At 40.7% G+C, this 24658-nt stretch overlaps 1 protein-coding gene across 1 annotated transcript in view; it reads left to right on the forward strand.

Moving 5' to 3' along the window:
- Nucleotides 1–6611: 6611 nt before the first annotated feature.
- Nucleotides 6612–24658, forward strand: part of TMEM178B (transmembrane protein 178B) — a 388508-nt gene continuing 370461 nt past the window's right edge. The window contains exon 1 of the mRNA XM_077147874.1: nucleotides 6612–8478. Coding sequence (XP_077003989.1) covers nucleotides 8097–8478 — 382 coding nt within the window. The 5' untranslated portion in view covers nucleotides 6612–8096. The remainder of the gene's footprint in view (nucleotides 8479–24658) is intronic.

Below are 24658 nucleotides of genomic sequence, written 5' to 3' on the forward strand. Positions count from 1 at the left end.
TGAGGGTGGCAAGGCTGTCGAGGACGGTGGCGGAGGAGCTGGTGAAGGCGGAAGAGGGCACGGTGGTGGTTGGAGAGCCGCCGGAGCAGGAGGCAAAAGGGAAGGATAAGATGGTGGATGGAGCGCCGCTGGAGGAGAAGGCTAAAGGGAAGAGCAAGATGGCGGCGGGAGCGCTGCCGACGGAGAAGGCGGAAGAGGAGGGCTGGCTGGCTGGCAGCGGGAGTGCCGCCGGCGGGGAAAGAGGGAGAAGAGGGCTGGCTGGCTGGCGGTGGGAGTGCCGCCGGTGGGGAAACAGGGAGAGGAGGGCTGGCTGGCTGGCCTTGATCGTGGTTTTATGGGAACATTTCTAGAGTTGCAGCATGTGCTAGTCCTGGCCTTTTTGCTGCTTGGCTTTCCCTGCTGTGTTCTTTGGCAGGGGCAGATGTCAGCGGGCTGCATAGCCTAAGGCCTCCCTGTCAGCTGGCTTCTGGCTGGGTCAGACAGTGTGGGGTCTAGCAAGAGATAGGTGTGCAGAAGAAAAGGAGAAAGCTGGAGTATTTCTCCCCTCTCTTTCTGCCACAGGTAGAATCTTCAGCAGCAGCTGCATCCGTTCATGGCTCCAGCTCTTGCCAGACAGGCCTCTCCATGGTTCCAGCTTCTGCTAAGTGAACCTGGTTCCTGGCTTCAAGAAATATCATTTTCTCCTTTTGTCTTTCCAGCGTAGGCTGCCCTCAGTCCCCAGCAAGAGGACCCAGGCACTGGATCTCACGGTTTAGAGGGCCCTGCATTTCACAAACATACACAATAATTGTATTAAAGAGTCATGGTTGCCTGTATGTCTTAGCAACCTGTGTCAGTGTTGGCAGAGCATTGTCTGTCACCGTAAACATCTGCTCTTCTGGATAGCAGAGTACAGGCCCCAGGGGAAATGCTTTTCCACATCTCTTGCCCCGTGTCTTCAAAACAAAAGAGAACTGCATCTGAATACCTTATATTTTGCAGGTTGTGTTGCTGCTGATATTTTGTTCGGGATAGATACTGCTTTGGAGTGCTGAGAGGATTTGAGGGTAGAAGCATTTGGATAAGAGAAAAGATAATAAAACAATTAACTTGTCAAATCTTTCCTCCCAGATAGCATGCATGCAGTAGATTTTTAAATAAGGAAGTATCATTTCCCAGCGATGATGGACATCCATTTTCTTGCTTCTCTCTGTGTTCCAAATGCGTGGTTCTATAGTTATACACGAATTAGGGTGGTATTTTGCAACACTTGCGCTGTCACGGAGGAACATTTTGCAAATTAAGCCATTCATATTACTCTAAAAGTATAAGTGTATTTCTAGACCTAACCTGAATTTTGGCCTACAATCCAGAAACATTCTTTGCACCACATATGGCACATAGTTTAAATTTGTTACTAGAGATGTGGCCTTAGCTGAGCCAATAATCATGAAATTCTTTGGAGAAACTTGAAGATTACTTATAATATATTCTGAATCTATTCACAGATGAGACACATTTAAATTTGATCTTATAAACACTTTAACACACTAAATGTTGTTAAAGCAATGAAATTTAATTTAGACAAGGTATAGGATGTACTATGAGAGCTAATTGAAACAACAGAAGATCCTCAGATAAAGAGTAAAATGTGGTCTATGGTGGAAAATGAAATTAATTTGGCTTTGTGCTATCTACAATTTTTTGATATGAACTGTTCAGTACTATTAACAATGTAAGCAAAGGCAGATCTAAATTTGGCAATTTCTCATTTAAAAGGGATTAAAAATTTTTGAAAAAAAAGTTTTTTCTAAATAGAGATAAATCACATGTAAAATCAGAAGTGATATTCCAAAAGAATATCAGGAAATTAAAACAAGGAAATGAAAATAGTTTCATGACTTTAAAGGGGAAGATTCATGTAGAAATAATCCCAGACTAATGTCAATAGAGACTATTTTCCAATCATTATAGATCAAGATATAGTTTTGATTGCAGAGAGTGTTGAACAAAATAAGCAACGAACTGTGATTTCTATTTTTTTTTAATTCTAGTATTGAAAATTTTGGAATAACTTAAGAAATACTGCACGAATCTAGAAATTACCTTGAGTAAAAATCATGATATAAATGGCAATGAGTTATAAAAGTAAAACATTACAATATTTTCTGCATTCACAATAATTTATCATATGTGACCATAATAATGTTTGAACCTGATATATACAATTTCAAATATAAGCATTGCTTTAAAAATTGCTTTGATACTTCTAGTAGAAGTGTTCCTGCCTCAGGAGAGTAAAGTTTCCCTAAGTTGAAGTTAATAAAAAAAATCTAAAAACTACAATGAATCAAAACAGTTGGCATTACCATCACCAGAATACAACTTGTGGAAATCTTGATTATAACAATAGAGCTAATGATTCTTCTGAAATAAAGAACAAGAAAAATAAGGCTTGTGAAATTTATATAATAATTTATAAATGATTAACACACTTATTTTTATTATTCATCTGAACATTGCTGACCCATCAACAGAACATCAAGATATGAGTAATAGAAATTGTGGTGTTTTTATTATTTTGCTAACATTCATTCATCGAAAACACGCAAATGTACACATAATTTAAAATTTTGTAGTCATGAAAGTATTTGCCAAGGTATAAGGAAAGAATATATTTTAATTTAGTAATTTGTTAGCTTGACATAACTTTTAAACACTTAGACATATGTGTATGGGCCTACACTTGTAACTTTGCCCTGAGCTCTTTGGATGTTAGTAGTAAGCTTGTCCTCAGCAGAGGGGCGGTAGTGATTTCTTGTTATTAACTTCATGTTGCCTAATTGACTTCTTCGTTTTCCCATCACTCTTCCATTTTGCACACCTGAGCAGATAAATGTGTATTTTCTTATGTCCTCCCCTTTTTACATGAAAGGTAGCATATTAAAGATACTCTTTGCCCTTTGTGCAAGTATTTCTATGGGCTAGATGCCTAGAAGTACATCTCATGTATCATAAGAAACATTCATTTTTCATTTTAGCAGCTACTACAAATTGCCTTCTAAAGCAGTATTTTATTTTAGTATTTTTAAAATGTGTACTCCCCAGATTACTAGTGAAGTTGAGATGTTTTTCAAATGCTAAATTTTCCATTTGAATTTCTCCTTCAGTAATTTGTCTTTTTATACCCTTTGCCCAATTTTCTGTTGTGTTATTTGGTTTGTTTTCTATTAATTTGAAATATTTCTACTCATATCTTGATGTTCTGTTGATGGGTCAGCAATGTTCAGATGAATAATAAAAATAAGTGTGTTAATCATTTATAAATTATTATATAAATTTCACAAGCCTTATTCTTCCTAAACTATTCCTAGTTTAGGAAGAGCATTTAAATATCAAGAACCTTTGTTGGGTTTGATTGGTAGTCTTTTCAGTTTCTACTGAGATGATCAAACGGTATTTATTTAACTTATTGCTACAAGGCACCTGTAATTGTAAGAACTTTAAAAACAGCAGAGCAGTTAAATATTTTATGGGCAAGAGGAATGATGCCAAGGTGGGGCTTTTCAAAACATGTTTAGAGGACAGCTGGTTAGAATACGGGGTGTGTCTAAGAGAGCAGAAAGTCAGTTTTAGAAAATAGGCTGAAGTTTTATGTAAGGCCTTTTGTGCGGAGGGGGTGGTTAAGGGATTTGGGTTTTACTGGGAAGGCAAGATGGAACTACTGCAGAAATTTGAGTAAAGGATAACTGTAGAATTTAAGAAAATTAATACGGTGTTGTGGCGGAAGAAGAAGAAAATAAAAGCAAGGGGAGGAGCTTAGATATCTAAGGATGAGATGTAAAGGGCCTGAAATCAACTTCTGATATAATGATCCTAATGAGGAAGAAAAAAAAAGAAACATAGTTAACCAAACCAGTATGACTATGATGAGCTGAGATTTAAAAAGAACGTCTTTAAAAGGAAAGAAGTATAACTATTCAAGGATAAATAGCCTAGCTTGTCATAGACTTGACGAATTGTGTCAGGAAGGTTAAAATTAAAAATGACTTCGGGTTACAAATAATGCCCAAACTGTGCAAAGTGACTTTTTTTTTTTCTAACTATGACAACAGTATTAAGAATGTATATGGGGTCTTTTCTTTGGGCAAATGGTGTAATACTGATAAATGATAAAGAGAAAGCATACCTCATCAACTTTTATTTGGCTTCCAATTGACACTATCAAGGAGACTGATTTTCAGAATGAAGGTGGGGTGTAGAGTAGTACAAATATGATAACTGAAGACAGTTCAGGATGGAATTCTAACTTTTAAGAATGTCATTTTCACAAATTGCAAATCAATGATGTTAATGCCATTTCTGGGGAAGACCCTGGGTTAGCATTCAAAAGGGATGGCTCCTAGAAGAAGTGGGAATCATTAGGCTTCTACATAGGTCATGTAAAAACATCACAGACGGATGCATTTTTTCCTCAGAAGTTTACAAGATAGGTAGATCCAAGAGGTGTTACCTAAAAGGAGCACTAATAATCAGGAGGTATCACAAACCAGAGACAAATTGGCACAAAGATGGGATGAACAAGGGGGTATTTAGCCTGGAGGAAAAAAAGGCTTAGAACATGATGACTAAACATCAAGACTGAGAAGGACCATTACACGGGAGAAGGATCACACATCACCTGTGGGCCTCTAGAAGGAAAAAACAAAGGCCAATGAGTAGGAGTTAAATGGACCTAGGACCAGGCTCAGTATAAGGAGGATGTGTCTAACCGTTTACATTGTCCAATAGTGCAACAGGCAACTTGTAAACAGAGTGATTTCCCTCTCATAGCAAGTGTTCAAGTAGAAGCTGGTCAATCAGTTTTTGGGGAAATATTCTAGAAGAAATTACTGTATGGTTGATTCTAAAGTTCCTGAGTGACCTTGTAGATGTCATTTCACTTCTTTGCCTCCTCCCTACTACCAAATGCAGGCATCCTGTTAGCTTAAAAGTGCTTTGGACTTTAGGGAAGGAAATAGCTTCAGAAGTTTAAGAGGTTGTCTATATGCATGCAAATTGTTTGCACCTGTTTCCCTGTTTTCACTGTTGAAGGAACCTGGTAAGAAGACGGGGAAAAAAGAAGGTGAAAAGACACTGTGACTGAAGTCGCTCTGTTTTGCCTTATTATCCTGGAACCCCGGGGGCGAGAATCTGGCAAAGCACCTGGCCTGCAGCCCCTCAACCTGCCTAGCACCCGAGAACCCAGAGGGCATCCTCAGGCTCTGTTGTCCCTTCAGCAAATCCCATTGCAGAATCCAGGGAAGAGAGCGAGCACGCCCCTCCCCCACTAGATGGCACTGAAACGCCTCGTTCGCGATTTTCAAAATGCTGGAAGGAGGAAAAAAAGACAAAAAGAATATGGTGGAGGTGCGCTCATTTTGGTTTACAACCCCCCGTGTGCAAAGCAGGGTGCTGGCCGCTCTTTGCCCCAGCGCAGCTCTTTATCCCATAGTGCGGACCCTGGGCCGGGTGGTGAGGGTGAAAATGAGCGGTGAGCGTTAGAATAAAAACCCAGTTGTAGAACCTCGGAAGGAGGCCTCCAGCCTTTGCGGCGCTGTCTCACGTGAGCAAAGTGGGGGAGGGGAGGAAGAAGCGGGGCTCGCCTGGGGCCCACCCGCTCAAGTCTAGGGGTCTCACACTACCTCCCAGAGTCCCCGCAGAGCCTAAATCCAGCCGCCACACACATATAAGGACAAACCCTGCACCAAGGTTCATTTTACCCTACCTCCTCGCCTCGAATCTCCGAGTGCTTTCAAAACATCTATTCCCCAGTACCCCTTAACCCCCATTGAAAATTCCCTTCCACTTGTCTTAAACGATTGGGTCATAGTTCTTTTTTCTTTTCCTCCTGAGGAGGGAGGGCAGGTGGAGATAGCGTTTGCGCCGGCGTGTATGGCGCGAGCTTGCGGCTGGACTAGGGCTGGTCATGACAGCTTGACGACGCGCTCAGCCCAGGGAGGAAACGCCTGTAGCTAGTTAGCAAGGTAACGCCTGTGGCTTTTTGGGAGAAAACAAAGATCAAATACAATCCAAGACATCTGCGACTGAAACACGTTACGCTGGGTTCCTCTCTTCGCCGTCTCCGCAAAAAGCAGTCTTTTCTTTAAAAAGCTGGGGTTGATTTGAAGGGATTTTCCATTATTCAAAAAAGAGAAGCACGAGTTGTAGGCAACAGATCTAAATATATAATAATGCATGTAAACATGTTACATGACACATATATGTATATGTGCAAAAATATGGATGTAGTTGGGCATTTATCTATCTAGGCACCATTGACTTGCCTGGTCAAGGAATAAGGCTGCACACTTCGTGTCTGGGAAATGGTGCAGTTTATCTTTAAGGAGACTAGAAAAATAAGAGATGAGGCTCACGTTGCACGGATGACATCACTAGCTTTTGGCTGCGCGATCCGTGTTCTCGTATGTGGGCTTTAGCCAAGGCTGCAGCGCACGGCGCCCGAGCAGAGAGCGCGGCAGCGGCTTCTTCCCGGCGCCTGCAGCCGGGAGATGCGATTTCCCGGCCCCCTCTGGAGCAGCCTGTACTCCCGGAGCACCAGCCGAGCACCGGTGGAGCCCGCGAGGCCTGGGAGCGGCCGCAGCTAAAAGAGGAGGGCGGGAAGGGAAGCCGAGCAACCCAGCCTCCCTCCCCCCACCCTCGCCCCATTCACCTAGGCGACCACTGCACACCGGGATCCCGACGCCGAGGCCAGGACGGGATTCTCAGCGTGCTGCGGAGTAAGCCGGCATCTCGGCTTCTGGGTGGGCTGCGAAGAAAATGGTGCAATCCAAGAACTGCTGACCCCAGACGGGTTGTTAGAGTGCCAGGGACTCCGGTGGCGGGAGAGGGGGACGGATTGTTTTGAGGGGCCGGGGCTGGTGGTTTTCTCGGTGCCTGCAGCCTTTTCTTTGCACATGGGCAGCACGTTCCCGGCGTTCTCGGGAAGCCAGACGAAGTGAGGCGGAGGCGTCGCGGGAGAGGCGGGTCAGGAGGTGACCGGGTGGACACTCCAGGAAGAAGACGGCGCGGGGGAAAGCAGCATGAAGTCTTGGGGGCTGGCAGAGGGGCCGGCTATGTGCCGCGACCGCGCGATCTGTCCATGGTGTTGAAAGCGCTGTGCGCCCAGCTCCGCGCGCCTGGTGCGTACTCCTCGGCGCCTCCCGTCCCTCGCGCCCGGTCTCTGCAAACCCTGGACCAGGGATCGTCCGGTAACGCCGCCCCGGTGACTGCGCGGTTCGCCAGAGGGGCTGCCTGAATGGCGAGGCCAGAGGCAGGCAGCTGGGGAGCTAGTGGGGAAAGGTCGGCGGAGCCCGCCCGCCCGCTGGGAGCCCGCCTTTGAGCGCAACGCGGGGCAGACGGAGCAAAGGACCTGCTGGTGACAGAGGACGGAGACTTTTAAAAGACCCAATCCATAGAGGGAAACACGTTTCTGGTTGTGCGCCCCGGGTCTTAACTTGCAGGCCGGACAGGCGAAAGTCCCTGCAAGGGAAACCCAGGCGGGACTCAGGGCAGCCGGCCTGCCCTCTGGAGATTCCCTCCTATCAGGGGTGTTTCAGTTTAATCCAGTGGTCAAGTGGCTCCTCCTGACTGCGATCCCGACCCCAGCCTTAAGGCGAATCGGTCCGGTCGCCACTCTGCACAAAGGAACCCTAGAACCCACACCGCAGCGGAGGACACTGAGTATTTAGTTTCCGGCCAGAGGGCAGTTGCGCCTGAAGCCAGGCCGCGCGCTGGGGCGGCGGGTCCCGAGCTGTAGCTTCCTGCGGGGCGGGGAGGGGGCGGGAGGCGGCTGTGCTGGGCTCAGCCGCCGCCTGAGGCTGCACCTGTCCGGGAGGATGCTCAGAAGCCCTCTGGAGCCTCTCCGGATCAGAACTTTTTAGTCTGCCCGTCCTTCCGAGGTCCCCGGGCCGCGCACCGTAGGCGGGGACCGCGTGCACCCGTGGGGGCTTCGCCGCGCGAGTCTCCCTCCTGTTCCCCCACCCCCGGCTCCGCCGCCCGCCGCTTTGTTTCGGGTGCGCAGAGGGAAGGCGAGGCTGCGGCGGAACATGCCCATAGTGTAGCCGCGAAGCGAAGGCATGGCTGCCGGAAGGTTACTGCTCTACACGGGCCTCTCGCTAGCTCTCTGCGCCCTGGGCATGCTGGCCGTGGCCATCTGCTCGGACCACTGGTACGAGACGGACGCTAGGAAGCACAGGGACAGGTGCAAGGCCTTCAACACCCGCCGGGTCGACCCAGGCTTCATTTACAACAACAACAACAACTTGCCGCTCCGGGCTAGCCGCTCGCGCCTGGACCGCTGGGAGGGGAAACTCCTGCGGGCCCGGAATCGCCGGCAGCTCTTCGCCCTGAGCCCGGTTGACGAGTGCAGCCGGCAGTACAACTCCACCAACATGGGCCTCTGGAGGAAGTGCCACCGGCAGGGCTTCGACCCGGAGATCGCTGCTCTCATTCGGAAAGGTAAGGGCGAGGCGCTAGGCGTGGCTCTGCGGAGAGCCCCGCGCTTTAGGCCGCGCGGCCCCTGCCCTCTCTTCCCCTGGCCATCGGGACGGCCGGTTGGGGCTTCCAGGTCTCCTGATTTCAGGAGGTTCAGCTATCCAGGCCTGGCTGAGCCTTGGAGTGGCCAGAACTTGCCTCCCAATAGCTGTAATGGAGCGTGGAGCGTGGCGGAGGCTTACGGGGTCTCTTGTCTTGAGCTTGTCTGTTGGGATTTCGGTGGAATCTCATGGTTCGAGGTTTTTATGCAGGATAATGCTTTATCAACTTCTGGGAAGAAACGGAATCTTAGATTGTTGTACTGTAAACAGAAGATTGTGTTGCGGGTAGAATGACTCCTAATTTCAACCTTTGTTTTACATGTTGAATAGATTCGTCAAGGGAAATTGGGGGAAACATCTCAAGGGAAGGCCTTACTCATGCCAGAAACGTTTTCTAACTGCTGCATATACCAGGCATGGTGCAGGCATTGGTCATATAAACACAACAGATCACAGTCCCTGTCTTATCACAGCATAAGCTCTTGGCCAGTAGCATCATATCACAATACTTTATTTCTCCTTCTGAGAAATTGGTTGATAAAAGTGACTCGAGTGCTTTAACTATTAGCAGAGTCTAATAAGCACAAGAAAAGTAGTTGTTTGGATAACACCAAAGTGGGCACTTCAGAGAGAAGAAATATTGTTACTGGAAGACGTATGAAGTACCAAATTATTCCAAAGCAGAAAGCAAATTATATTTGCTAATGCTAAAAGTTGATTTGATACTTTAATCTGATCACATAACAAATTAAAATGTTCTTCTTATCTTACACAGTTTATAAATCTTGTATGATTTATATTTTGAACACCATCATGTTCCATCAAGGCACTGAAATATTACTTGAATGTGTATTACTATTGCCCTGAAGAAAGGAATATGTTCTCTTTTATGGTAGCTGCACCCAGAGAAGATGTGGTGTGGATTTTATGAGTCTTCACCCCCTTCACTCTCTTCATTTATTAAAAGGTGATGACAAGGTGAAAACAATGCTATTATTTGCACAGGATTTTGAAGCTAAGGCATAAAACAGTTCTTAATGTCTCTTAATATTATAGTGCAGTGAGGTTTGCTGCTATTTTAAAATAATATTCATGAAAGCTGATCTTATCCTTTGATTTATGAAGAATGTTGAAATACATCAAAATTGTTAATTTGAAAAAAAAAGTCAATTGTTTAAGAATGACACAGTGAGTATGAGCTAAGCGGCCAGTTCCAATTTAGGTGAGGTAGGTCCAGAGAGAGAATCCATCTTAATGTTTGTTTTGTAACTTCTGTAGAATGACTAGAGAATTTAGCTGACTTAGTTTGGGTGTATTAATACCACAGACACTGTATTTGTTTCATGATTAGGCCTGTCTCAGAGTAGAGTGACCCATTTGGAACTCTACAACTTTGTAATGATGTATATGAAGGGTTACAGGATTCCAGAAGAGAGAAACTTGGGCTTGGATTTAGAATTAAGAAAACAAGGGGAAGTCAAGTGGTTCTTGACAGTGGATGAGCTTATAACAATTTTCAGGTTCATGAAGTGCTATTTTATTTGCAATATTCTGATTTCCTTAAAGTTGAAGTGGTAGAAAGTGAGCTGAAATATGAGGAAGAATTCGTGTTAATAATGACTGACAAAAACTCGCAGGATTTGCTGAAGGACATTGTTGAATTTCCTTCCTTGAATGTCGTCTAGAACAAGACAAGGATCCTTCTGTCTGATATTGCTGAGCCCCACTTAGAGAAAGGGAGAAGGAATTCACAGCTCCTGGTGGTTCCATTCAGTGCTTTGATTCCATGTTGCTCTGCTTGGCAGTCCAGCTAGAAAGGTTGACTTGGTCTGTGCACCAGAGGGATTGGTTACCATAGTGACATGTTCTTCCGGTGAAGCTGGAAACACAGTGACAGGGAGGGGGATAAGGGAAGAATGTACAACATTTTGACTTTGTATCGACTGATTTTTAATTGCAGCAACAGAAAATGGACACGGCACAGCAGGGGGATTGAATACATTGATACCTTGAGTTGGCAGGGAATTGTATTTCACTTGAAGTAATGGAAATGCTGTTCCCCATCACCCAAAATACAGCAATCACTGTCAGCTGCAAGCACCCGGTTACCATGGCCATTTCTGTCCATTTGACATTCCTGTTAGGTGTTATTGAGATAGATGGCATGCCAGGCTTACAAATCTTGAGAGACTTAAGGTCACTATCTTCATTTTTCACCTCAAAACATAATCTTTGAAAGGCAGACCTTCTTTTCTAAGCAGCAGTAGACACATTTTGGAAGTAAGTGCATCTTATATTAGCAGAATTCTCAAACAACACAAGTAGAACACAATTTCTAGATTTAATGTTCTTTATAGGTTGACAGATTTCTATAAGGAAGTTAGAAGAGAGACCGCTATCTCTATATTTCAATTTAGAGCATTTTAGAGAAAGATTTTTTATCTCACATTATTTATTAGCAGCCTCAAAAGATTTCTTAGACCTTTGTCTTTTTTGAAACACCTTCTTAGATTAAAACTTGAAGGGCTGTGTGTTAGGCAAGAGAAAATGGAAATCAGAGAAAGACTGTTTAAAATCTGTCAATATTATGGGAAAATTAGAGATTAATCTCAGTGATCATGCAGCTCCATAAAATTTAGTTATATGTTAAATCAATATGCATTACATCAGAGAGGGCTGTTTGTGCATTTCAAAATAAAACAAAAACTCCGTGATTAATAAGAAAGCAAAAGTCAAATCTATATCTGATTTGAAGATAAAGCCCTTTGAATTCATGTTCCTTATGAAATTCATTTCTTTTAATGCTTTGCTGCAATGGCTGTAAATACAAGTCTGCATTTCTGGTTGCTGTGTATTTGCTTGTCTTATTGAACTGTAAGTTCTGGAAGGGCAGGAAAGAAAACATTCGTAAAATACATTCACCAGTTTGGGAACTAGCTTATACAAATTAGGTTCAGAGAAATGTGTCCATCCAGAACTTATTGCAGTTGTAGGAAATTCTGTAGGACTCTAATAAAAGATTAGTGAGAAATTTGTGATTAAAAAAATTGAACCAGTGTGGCTATCAGACTATTTTAATATTGTGAGAGATGCAATATGATATACCAAAGGAAGATTTCTTAAGCAGAAGCTTTGCCAAGGAATAAGGGAAAAACATAATACTTTTTTAGATAATGTATGTCACTGCAGAGACACATACAACCCACAGTCATTATTTTTCATGTTAGATAACGTTTTAGTTATTTTCTTCTTGGAGGTAGGACTGGGTAGAGGGTGCAGCAAGGGCAAATTACCCTAAATTCCTTTTGAAGTTTCCATGAAGAGTTTTCACTCATGTCCTCTTGTCTTCTTGCTTTTAAACCTCATCCTTGTCTCACTGGTAAGTCACTGCAAGCACTGGGGACAGATCAATGACGGGATCAGTTTCTGAAATACCAGAGACTTGTAGACCCGTAGGAGGAGCATTTACAAGTAGGATTTTGTTCCAGGGAACTCTCAGGGAGCGTTTATATACTTTGTTTTGTACTGAAATGTTATACTGATCTTGCTTGAAACAAGTAGACCTTCAGCTGGGACTCTTAAGAACTTTTCTGGTATTTGAAAATATGCCTTATAATAGAATTTGATTTAGAGTTTTCATAATCATAGAGTAGCTATCCAGATTCTGAGAATTGTTTTAGTAAAACATTGAACACATTTAAAATGAATGTCATCAGCAAATTATTTACTGTGTATGTTTTGTGTGATTGATGCACATTGCTAGGATGAAGGCATGAATAAGACATTGTCCTCAAGATTGTCGTAGTCTTAGCATCACAGAGTTGTAACCAAATAAATTACAACCTCAGGATGATGAGAGCAACAAGAGAAACAGATTCAGGGAGACACAGAGGAAGCAATGGTCCGTTTTGTCTGTGGTGGGCTAAGTAAGGTGGGAAAAGTGTTAGGGAAGGTGATGCTGAGGAAATGAAATCAGAACAAGATTTTGATGAAGTTTGGAGGTGGAGGAAGTAGGAAGGGCATTTCAGGCATGGAGGTATGAGATGGCAGTTCTGCTTGTGTGTGCTGATTTCCAGGGTGACCAGGAGGAGTAGAAGAGGAACTGGAGAGCAAGCAAGGGCCAAGTCAAGGGGCCTTGTGTGCCATAGCTATGCTGCTGAGTAGTGTAGCCACTAGTCACATGTGGCTATTTAAATCTAAAATGACCAAAGTTAAATAAAATTTAAGTTCAGTTCCTCAGTTACACTACAAATGCTCAATAGCCACATGGTACAGATTATAGAACATTCGATCATTGCAAGAAGTTCTGTTGGACAGAGTTGCCCTATAGCCTCAAAAAATACCAAGCACTTAACTTTGCTTCAAATGAGGATAATTAGACATGGTAATTTGGGTTTACATTTAAGTATATTATTTTACACTATAAGAACCTTTACTATTTGAATGTGTTGGGCAGAAAATATTAGTTCATGGTAAGCTATGCTAAGGCTATAATTTCTTAATTTTCCATCATTGACTCACAGCATTCTCACATGCTTCTGTCCCTTCTTCTTTCCTTTCCATATCTGCAACTCCATGAAATATAACCTGCGAAGTTGACTGGGTGAGGAAGAGATTAATAATATAAATAGCCAACATTTTATGCCAGGCACTCTTCTAAGAGTTTTACATATGTTAGCTCATTTATTCTTCATAACCCCAAAGGTGAGTATTATATTTACTCCCATTCTGCAGATGAGGAAACTGAGGCACATGAGCATCAAATAGCTTGCAAGTCCTGCAGTTAGGAAACAAAGGTGTCAGGATTTGAATTTTGGTTCTAGGTATGGGTACTCATCCACTGTACTTTATTTTCACCATGGAATCTGTTCAGGCTGGGGAAGGAGAGGGAGAAGAGAGTAGTCTATTCATTCTCCAGATTGAACCAAAATAGGAAAGAATAATTTTAAATCTCATCAAAGTCAATCATCAAAATCATCAAAATTTCAATGGAAAAGCCCAGAGAACTCCAACTCTGCACTGAGGAGGAAGAAGAGCCTCCGAAGGTGGCCCATGCCCCTCCCTTTGAAAGCCACTGTCATCATATTTGAGTATTTACTTTGTTCACTGTGGTAGATGCTGAGGATATAGGCATGAAGGACATAGTCAGGCATTCAACAAATATTGAGGATCTACTATGTGCCAGGCATCAAATCAGTGTTGAACAACACAGAGAAGCTTACATTCCAGGGTAGAGAGTGAGAGACAATAAATAAAGGCATATGGAATAAAAATAATATCTTATAAACAAATCAATGTATAATATAACGTGATGTAGTAAGTACCATGAAGAGTCTTTGCTCTAAGGAAGCACAAAGGGGAAGATGGACAAATAAATAGTTAAATAGTTAACTATTTAACCAAGTTAAATAGTTCCATTTGGTTTTAGTTTTATAATATAGGTAGGCATTGATTATGGGGAAAAGAGAGGAAGAATCTAAAGCAGGGAGTAGGAGTTAAGGATGTTCATGGTGGAGAAGTCCCATAGGCTGAGTTTCTCTGCATGCTTACTGAGCCATACATTCCTGGAGGGCAGGGACTATTTAATTTTTAAAATATGTGTTGTTTCTGTACCTAGTAGGGTCTGAAAAACTGTTTGATGACTAGTTAAAAACTTAAACCTGAGACATGCTTGCTCACAGGCAAACACCTGTTATGGTGGTTTGGAGCTGTATATACCCCAGAAATTCATGTTCTTAAAAGGAATCCATTCCTGTGGGTGTGAACCCATTTCAAGTAGGATCTTTGGATAAGGTTACTTCAGTTAAGGCATGGCACAGGGTGAGTCTTAATCCTTTTACTGTAGTCCTTTATAAGAAAATGAAATTCAGACAAAGAAAGAAAGCCAGGAACAAATGTTAAAATAAATTCAGAGTGAAATGCTGGTGATCAGTGAGGGGGAGGCGTGGGGGGTATAGTATGTATGAATTTTTTTCTGTTTTCTTTTTATTTCTTTTTCTGAATAGATGCAAATGTTCCAAGAAATGATCATGATGATGAATATGCAACTATGTGATGATATTGTGAATTACTGATTATATATGTAGGTGTAGAACGGAATGATCAAAATTTACGAATATTTGCATTTGTTTGGTGTTTTTTCGTATTTTAAAAAAATTAAAAAATTAATAAAAAAAAAAAGAAGAAGAAGAAAGCCAGGAAAGCAAGAAGCTGAAAGCAATGAAACCTAGAAGAGAAGGGAGAGACCAGCAGACACTGCCATTTATCTTGCCATGTGATAGAGGAGCCAAGGGTTGCATGCAGCTGGTCCTTGCGAAGAAAGCACTGTTTTGATGATGCCTAGATATTTTCACAGCTTCAAAACTGTAAGTTTATAAGCTAACCTCCCATGGTTAAAACCAATACATTTCTTGGTATCTGCGTTGAGAAGCTTAGCAAATGAAAACACCTATGAACACCCATGGCCTTATATAGTGTGTGTCTATTCCTATGCATAGAGATAATATGTAAGCCCGTATAGACAGGTAAATAATCTAGATCACACCCTTTAGTCCCCTTCTCCCCAGTCATCCCAAAATACAACTAACCTATGACTCGTGGGCGGATGCTTGGATGGGGAAGGGAGAGGGAGGGGTAGGAAGATACTTTTTGAGCACCTGCAGTATGCAGAGCCCTTTGCTAGCTATTGTGGAACAACTCTGTTTCCTGCATTTATTGTCACATGTAGTTGATGAGGCTCTTCCTCAGGTCATATGTGTCTCACCTGGACTGGGGATCACCTGGCCCAGAGACTCTGGGTGATCTCTTTTTATTGAGTCAGTGATGTCAAGAGCCTAATTTTTTCTCTGTCAGTTTATTCATTCTTTTATGGTAGGGTCTGCAAGGATCAATTTCGGGATCAATTCTATACACTCCACTTTGAACTGGCAGTTAAAAAATATTTTCTCCCTCTCTGCTATTGGTAGGTAATTGTAAGATCCTCATGCAGAATCCTAAACACACTCTAGGTTAGTTTGACCTTTTACTCCCAAACGCTCCCCCCTCCCCCACTCCCCAACATATACAACTAGACATCAGATGTTCAAGTGACAAAAGTTCATTCAGATGCAGAAACTTACATACCTTCTTATCAGAAACAATAAATAGAGAGAGGAGGGAGTGCGTGACTTGGTGGATGACTAGACATTGGAAATATTATCCCAACGTCCTGATTGGTTGAGTGCTAATTTTGAGAGAATGCATACATTCTTTTAGGACTCAGTTTATCCATAGGTAAAATAATGGGTTTACATTGTATAAACGCCAAGCCCTTTTACACTCTAACATTTGATGAGAAAGGTAGATTTGGGTGACAGAAAGTAAATAATAGATAAATGGTTGAAAGAGAACCAAAAGAAGGGGAAGGGAAAGGGAAAGAATGGGAGTGAGAGAAAGAGAACAAAATCTGGAGTCAGAGAAAGAAAGTCATTTCTAAACTGATCCCTGGGTGCTAGTTTGTAACCGGAAGAGGTTAAAACAAAGCAGCTGATTTCTTGCCAATATACAAGGAAGTAATAAAAATTACATTTTTTCTCTTTCTAATAATTTGAAAATGTCATCTTATAGATTGGAGTTAAACATTTTAAAAAACTTAATAGAGAAAGGAGCTGCATTATCAGTCATCGTGTTGAATACTTCATAGCTAGGGTTCTTCATTCAGTGTAGTTTTTGAGCACCTACTCTGGTATGCTTTGATACACTAATTAATAAAACAGACAAAACCCTGCCCTCATGGGGCTTACATTTAAATATTTTTGAGAAAAAATTTATTTTTTTCTTTTTCTAAACAAAACTTTTAAAGAGTACCAATATATAGAACAAGCAAAAGTAATGAATACATTCCTCAGTTCATTCAAAATCATTGCTTGATGAAGGATACTTCATTGTATTTATTCTAGAAATGTTTATCAAGCATCAACTATGTCAGGCACATTCCTTGGGGTTGAGGATCTTGAGTGAAATCTGTAGTTCTTGTCCTCAAGGAAGAAAAGGTCAAAGGGAAGAAGTATACAAATAAGCTAACAAATACAAGCCATGTGATTGGGTCTGTAAGAGATTTATGCATTTGGGGGCATGGGTGATTCTTGGGTATCCTCTTTGAGCAGTTGGGAGATTTTGGGGAAATCATCTGATTTAGGGCAAAACGTCTGGTTCAAAGATGTTCTCAGGGAGCTATCTGTGGTTTGATAAGATGAAATCTTAGCCTCATTAAAAATTATTAATTAATAATTCTGAGTAGGTAATACTTACCTAGTCTGCTTTCCACTCATCCTTGTCTCCTAGACTCCCAGGACTTCTCCCAAGAGACAATCGCTGTTACCAGATTTTTATGAATCACACCAGTGATATTCTTCTATTCAGAAATATTTTTAAACGATGGTGAGGATAAATATAAGGCAGGCAATGAACAGGTGATTCAAGAATGAAAAATATTTATTTTTTGTAAATTTGCATGCATGGAGATGGCATTTAAGGAGTCACTAGGAATTGTCTACAGGTGATATTTAGTCTAAGCAGAAGCTGCTGTTGACATTCAAAGCAGCTTGACAGACTTGCTGCTTTTATGGGAGACTGCAGTATCTGAATTATTTCAATTGATTTTTTTTTTGGCGTCAAAGTATTTTGCCAAGAAAAGGCAATTTACTTTATATTAGGTCATCTTCATAAATTTGTATCATTTCCTGCTTTTTAAAATGTCCTGCTGTTCTATATTCTGAACCTTACTTGTTGGACACTCTGTTTGCTCTAGTGCATCTCTCATTCAGTTTTTTTTTTATTAATTAAAGAAAAAAAGAAATTAACACAACATTTAGAAATCATTCCATTCTACATATGCAATCAGTAATTCTTAACATCGTCACATAGATGCATGATCATCATTTCTTAGTACATTTGCATCGATTTAGGAAAAGAACTAGCAAAACAACAGAAAAAGATATAGAATGTTAATATAGAGAAAAAATAAAAATAAAAATAATAAAAAAAGAAAGAAAGAAACAAACAAACAACAAAAAAAACTATAGCTCAGATGCAGCTTCATTCAATGTTTTAACATAATTACATTACAATTAGGTATTATTGTGCTGTCCATTTTTGAGTTTTTGTATCTAGTCCTGTTGCACAGTCTGTATCCCTTCAGCTCCAATTACCCATTATCTTACCCTGTTTCTAACTCCTGCTGGTCTCTGTTACCAATGACATATTCCAAGTTTATTCTCGAATGTCGGTTCACATCAGTGGGACCATACAGTATTTGTCCTTTAGTTTTTGGCTAGACTCACTCAGCATAATGTTCTGTAGGTCCATCCATGTTATTACATGCTTCATAAGTTTATTCTGTCTTAAAGCTGCATAATATTCCATCGTATGTATATACCACAGTTTGTTTAGCCACTCGTCTGTTGATGGACATTTTGGCTGTTTCCATCTCTTTGCAATTCTCATTCAGTTTTGCTGTGAATTTCTCTTCATCTCTATAATAGCTCTTCTATTTAGGCAACGCAACTCTTCTTCCCCAAGGCCCTGGAGTATTTTGCAGACCTGGATGCGATAGGATTATTTCTATCTTAAAGATGCTCTGCCGTATGCTCCTGTATAGGAACTGGTACAACAGTTGGAGAGCAACTGTGCACTGTCTCATGGGGCTGAAGACATATGTAGCCTCATCCAGGCATTTCTGCTTCTGAACATAACTCATGAATCCATGAAACACATCTGAGAATGTCCATGGCATGCACCACTGTTTCTAATAGCAAAATAAATAGACAAAAAAGAAAAACTTGTATCCATTCAGAGGAAAATAGATAATAAAATATGGTATATTTATACAATAGAAACTATCATAGTATTTAAAATAAATGCAATTGATCTACATGTTTCCAAATGTTTACTTAAACATAAAGTTTAAATAAATAAAAAAGTATATGATCAGAAAGTGGTTAGAGATTACCAGGGGCTGGGGTGAAGGGACAGGAGGAATTATTGATTAATGGGTCAGAATTTTTGTTTGTAATGATAAAAAAGTCTTGGTAATGGATGGTGGTGCTGGTAGCAATCACTGGAAATGTAGTTAATGTCACTGAAGTGTATACCTAAAAAATGGTTAAAATGACAAATTATAGGTTGTGTGTGTATATGTTTGTTACTGTTTTAGCTTCCTGGCTGCTAAAACAAATACCGTGCACTGAGTTGTCTTAAACAAAGGGAATTTGGCTCATGATTTTTAGGCTAGGAGAAGTCCAAAATCAAGGCATTATTAAAGTGATGCTTTCTCCTAGAAAATTGTGACTTTCTGGGGCCAGCTATCCTTGGTCCTTAATTTTTCTGTCGTGTCGTAGTGCACGTGGTGGTCTCCCTTGCATTCTCGGGGTTCCATTGACTTCCGACTACTTGCTCCTCCCTGTGACCCTAAATAGATAGGGTCCTGAGACAGGATAGTAGCTGTGGCCTTCCCTATAAGGCCTTCCAAAATAGGATGAAGAGCCATTCAGATATTGTTGGGCCACACCTTAACTGAAGTAACCTCATCAAAAGGTCATTACAAAGGTGTACATCCACAGGAGTGGATGTAATTTTGAGAACATATTTTTCTGAGATATATAACTCCAAACCACCACAGTTACCACAATAAAACTAAATAAATTAAAAAAAATGAAGGGTGCAGAATGAAATGTAGAGTAAGATATTTATGTAAAGTTCAAAACAGGTAGCACAATATTAGATATTGTATATGGAAATATTTGCATTGTATGTATAAAAATATGCCTGGGACTGATAAACAAAATGGAGGATTGTGTTTATCTATATATCAAGATAGGAAATGATGGAATTGGGAAGAGGGGGCTTCAAAAGTATTTGTGATATTTTATTTCTTAAATCATAAGCAAAAAGAAAAGACCTGAAGCAAAAATGGCACATACATGCGTAGACACCTAAAATTATATGAAAGAGTGTGACAATTCTGTAAAAAAAAATAAAATTTTATTCAGATATTACTGTTCAGTGTATAGGATGTAGATTCTTTAAGGAAAATTATTGGAAAACTTTGCTTTTGAGGCAGGTAAATAACTTTTTTTTTTGAGGCAGGTAAATAATTTTGTTATTTACTGTAATAAGAGGCATTTAGAGAAACATGGTACCAGGTAATCCCTAACTGGCAATTTTCACTGAAAGTAGCTGATAGGAAGGGTCTAAAAAGAATAAGATTATATTTTATTTCTTCTGAGGTGGTATAAGAAGGGGAAATCGGGGCTTTAAAGTGATTTACTTCTGAGAGAGAGAGAGACTAATGTGCAAGTCACTCCCCCCACCTTTTAAATTTCTGCTTGTAGAAAAAAGAATCAAGAATCAAGAATTCCAGAAAGTTAAAACCATCCTTTCAATTAGTTTTACCAGACATTGAATTTAAATAGATAGGGCCCTGAGACAGGATAGTAGCTAGCTATGGAGTGTATGGGATAGGCCAGAGATTAAACAAATGTCTAGGAAGGCATTTAAAAAAATATTTTTATTGAGATGTGTTCAGGCACATACAGACCATCCAAAGTATACAATCGATGACTCACAATATCATCAAATAGTTGTATATTTATCAGCATGATCATTTTTAGAACATTTGCATCACTCCAGAAAAAGAAAGAGTAAGAAAAAAGAAAAACCCATATATCTCATGCCCCTTCATAGCCCTTACCCTTGCCTCACATTGACCACTAGATTTGCAATCTACCCAATTTTTTTACCCCCCCATTATTTATTTATTTATTTTTGCTTATCTGTCCATACCCTGAATAAAGGGAGCATCAGCCACTAGATTTTCACAATCACATGGTGTTCTAGTTTGCTGGCTGCCGGAATGCAATATGCCAGAAATTGAAGGGCTTTTAAAAGGGGGAATTTAGTAAGTTGCTAGTTTATAGTTCTAAGGCCAAGAAAATGTCCCAATTAAAACAAGTCTGTAGAAATGCACAATCTAAGGCATCCATCCAGGGAAAGATACCTTGGTTCAAGGAGGCCAATGAAGTTCAGGACTTCTCTCTCAAGTGAGAAGGCACATGGTGAACACAGTCAGGGCTTCTCTCTCGGTTGGAATGCCACATGGCGGACACGGTGTCATCTGCTAGTTTTCTCTCCTGGCTCCCGGTTTCATAGAAGCTCCCCGGGAGGTGTATTTCTTCTTTATCTCCAAAGGTCACTGGCTCGTGGACTCTCTCCTTTGTGGTGCTGCTCTTTCTGAATCTCCCGTTCTCCAAAACGTTTCCTCTTTTATAGGACTCCAATAAACCAGTCAAGGTTTATAACCTGTATAAACCAAGAAGATCTCGTGCCCTATTCAAGATTCCATGTAATTATGGTGTGTGAATAAACTGACCACACAAATTAGGTAATGCACCAACCAAAATATAAACTTTCACCAAATAAACATCTCTCCCTTTGTTCTGACACAGAAGTTGAAGTTTTGAAATACAGGTCATATCATCCTTTACCTTGTATTCTGATTTACCTTAGTCCTATCCAGATCAGCTTCATTCATATCTTTAGATGAAGTCTGATCACTTTTTCAACTTTTTAAATAGTTGCTGTATGGGGTAATACCGACTGTCATAGCTTCAGAGCTCTAACTCTGAGTAGGAAGACATTTTATCATCAAAGGAATAACTTGAGTGAACTAGTAAAGGAAAAACTAAGAAATAATAAGAAAGAAACAGAATCATACTTTTTTTCTTTAGCAGTTTTCATAGTACCTTTTGAAACCGAGGACAGAATGTTAGTCAATAAAACTTTAAGAAGCTTTTCTTATTGATGAATAAGGTATAGATTATTCATTCTAAAATTATGAGACTGGCTTAAGCTAAGTCCCCCTATGTTATAATAATGTTTTCCTATTCTATTTATACAACTAAGCTGAAACAGAAAAGTCCCATTAGAATTGTAGCAAGCATTCTACCTTTGCGCATAATGATTTAAACAACCAAAGCCTGGCCTGAAGTGATCAAGTGATCATAAAGTTCCCAAGTGATTACATGGGTATTGAAGCAGAATAACTTTTGGGGTCATGTCTCAGTAACCACAGCTGAATGAGCTGTCCAGTTGTAGCCCTGGGCAGGAGTGTATTTGAAAGGTCCCAGATGGACGAGTTGCTTTATTCTTCATGATCTGCAGAGGAGTAGACATGTATACTTCTTTGGGTGAATGCCCTTCCACTATGGAAAAATCTGACCTTTGTGTCTTCCGCCTCTTCTTCTCTGTCATTGCTTCCTGTATTAACCCAAATGAAGCAGACAATAATCATGCTTGGCCCATTGTTCTTTTTAGCTGTGGCCTTTCTCCTTGCTGGTCTTCCTTCTCTTTCTTACTTTTACCTCCGGTGCATTTTTAGATCCCTGCTTGTAGGCTTCCCCATCCATCCCCATCCTTAGCTTTGGAGGCACCATTCTTTCCTGTATCTGTTCCTATCTCAATTCTTACTTCCTCTGCTTTGCTGCTGCTTCTTCCTCAGGCTGTGTGGTTATTCTTCAGGATTCCACTTCTTTTTCTTTCTCTTCACAGTCTTCTCCAGCAATCGCATCCTTGTCTTTGGTCATTTCAGTCCATTATGCTCATGACTTGCTGCACTGGGAGTTTGTAGCGCAGATATTCGCTTATTAGACATCTCCACTTGGGTGTTTTTGGTGGCTCTAAAAAGACCTACTTTCTCTTTTCCCCCAAGATTCATTCTTCCCTCATTTTCCTCTATTTTAGGGGATGGCATCACTGCCTCTCTACTTGCTTAAGCCAGGAACTTGAAAGTCACCTTTTAGGCTCTTTTCTCTCATACCCTACTTATCCAAACAGTGAACAAATTACTTTTGCTCATAATAACTTTGATGCCCATTCTCCCAGCTAAGACTGCTATTGCTATTAGGTCCTTATCTTCTTTTGTCCGGACTCTTGCAGCAACCTGTTTGGTTTCCCCGCCTCTAATTGCATCTCTAGTCATTGTTTTCTATTCAAAGTGATTTTTCTTAAATGTAAATCTAATCACATTATCACTTTGCTTAAAACCCTTCAGTGGCTCTCCATGGCCTGCCAATGAGGATAAGGTCCATAATCCTCACTATAGCACATAAGGCTCCACAGGCCTGGCACCAAACTCCATCTCACATGTCTCCATCATATTCTCTACGATACCTCTCTCCACACTTACATCCTTTGTTCTCGCCATGATGGACACCCAGGTCCTCAAACAGGTTAACCTGTTTTATGTCTTGGGAACCTTTGCTTAGGATGTTTCCTTCACCTAGAAACCCCTTCCTTTCCTTGCTGCCACACCCAAGCCAGTCTGGCTAATACCTGCCTGCTTATTCTTTAGGAATCAGCTTAAGGGCCCCTCCTCCTAGTCTTCCTTGATGTTCTCCCATCCCCATCTCCCAGGTAGATCTGCCTTCTCCCTCCTCTAGGTTTCCACTGTACATGAAATCTACCTCCTTCCTAGCACGAGTAAAATTTCATTTTGTCTCTTTGCTTACCCATGTATTTATCTCCTTTTGGAGATCAGTAACTATTTCTTATTCATCTTTTTATCAGCAGTGTTTTACAAAAAGCATGAACATAATGCATGGGCCATAATAGGTATTAAATAAATATTTGTTGAATGAATGAAGGTTTATCTCAGTTAATGCAGGAGATATGGAAATCTCATTTTTAAAAGAGTCATAATTTCACTGGACTATGGAGACTCACTATGAAAAGGAACCCTGTCAATTATTTAGTTATGCATATGATAAACTTCAACTTATTTCATTAAAAATTTTTTTGGTAAAGTGTATTTCTGATTCCTAACAGGAGGATTTTAAGTCTGGTCTATTCCACATTTCCTGGATTAGACATTTTCATTATGATCTTTACCACTTTCCACTTTCCATCTTCATGGGCTGGTCCTCCACCCCTACCATCGTTGGATAAAGAAAAGCCTACGCCTATTTCTTGCTCTTATCACAGATATAAGAATTTTAGCTTCCCTCTGGGTCCTTTATTGGCATATATGAAACCTGATAATTCTGACCACTCCCTCAGGATCCATATCCAAGTTTCACAATATTTATCATCAGGAATTTCTTCAGGTTGTCTCAGTGAAACCTCCCTCTCAACCCTTTATTTAGGGTGGTCTCCTCAAATCTCTTCTGATAGTGATTTTGGTCATATAATGACTGGAAGACAGAGGCTGTGTCTTCTGTAATGACCTCCTCTCTGGTTCATACTTCAGTTCACTTTTCATGTCTTTCAAAGGAGTTGTGAATGATGCCTAGAAAAATATGGCAAGTATCCTGCCTCCAATTCTCTGGTTCATCTGGCATCATTCATTGTGGCTGGTGAACAAATTACCCACAGAAAACATCCATCCTCTACAGGGGACTTTGGGGGCCAGAAAGATAGCGTGGCCAGCTATCATATCTTCACTTATGAAGTTCACCAACTCCCAGTTCCACAATCATTATCAGAACTGCATGCTCCTCAGGGTCTCACCAAGAAGCCTGTTCTCTTCTGAAGTGGCAAGCCACTGTTTTTGAGTCTGGGTCATTTTCACAGTCAAGGTTTTAAGGACTTCTCTTTAGCCATAAAATCTAATAAAGGCAGAGCCCTTTGCCATATAATTCAGATAAGTAAAGTAATTCTTTTGCTTCCAGGAGATAAATATAGATTCTGCTGCATTTTCTAGCTCTTTAAACTACATTGACAAAATGATTCATATCAAGGAAACATTTTCTATGACTACTATAATTCCTGTATTTATATAAGTTAAATCTACGCTAGGTTAACCTGAAAAACAGATTTCCAATACCATCAGCCTGGGTTATTGTATCAAGTGCAACAGGTTTTATAATGTACAACCTGTAAAAAATTCAGGTTGTACATTTAGTAGTAACTGTTGGGTAGGCATTCCAATTAGACTTGTATTTTGAAGAACTTGTTTTAATTGTAAAAATTTAATGATAAAAGGTATTGATGAGTTATACAGTAATGTCAGTTGTTAGTCTCATAAAATAATGGGGAATACTTACCCTAGAGCACTCTCTCTTATATATGTT

Source organism: Tamandua tetradactyla, chromosome 1 (genome assembly GCF_023851605.1).
Source record: "Tamandua tetradactyla isolate mTamTet1 chromosome 1, mTamTet1.pri, whole genome shotgun sequence".
Classification (NCBI taxonomy): Eukaryota; Metazoa; Chordata; class Mammalia; order Pilosa; family Myrmecophagidae; genus Tamandua; species Tamandua tetradactyla.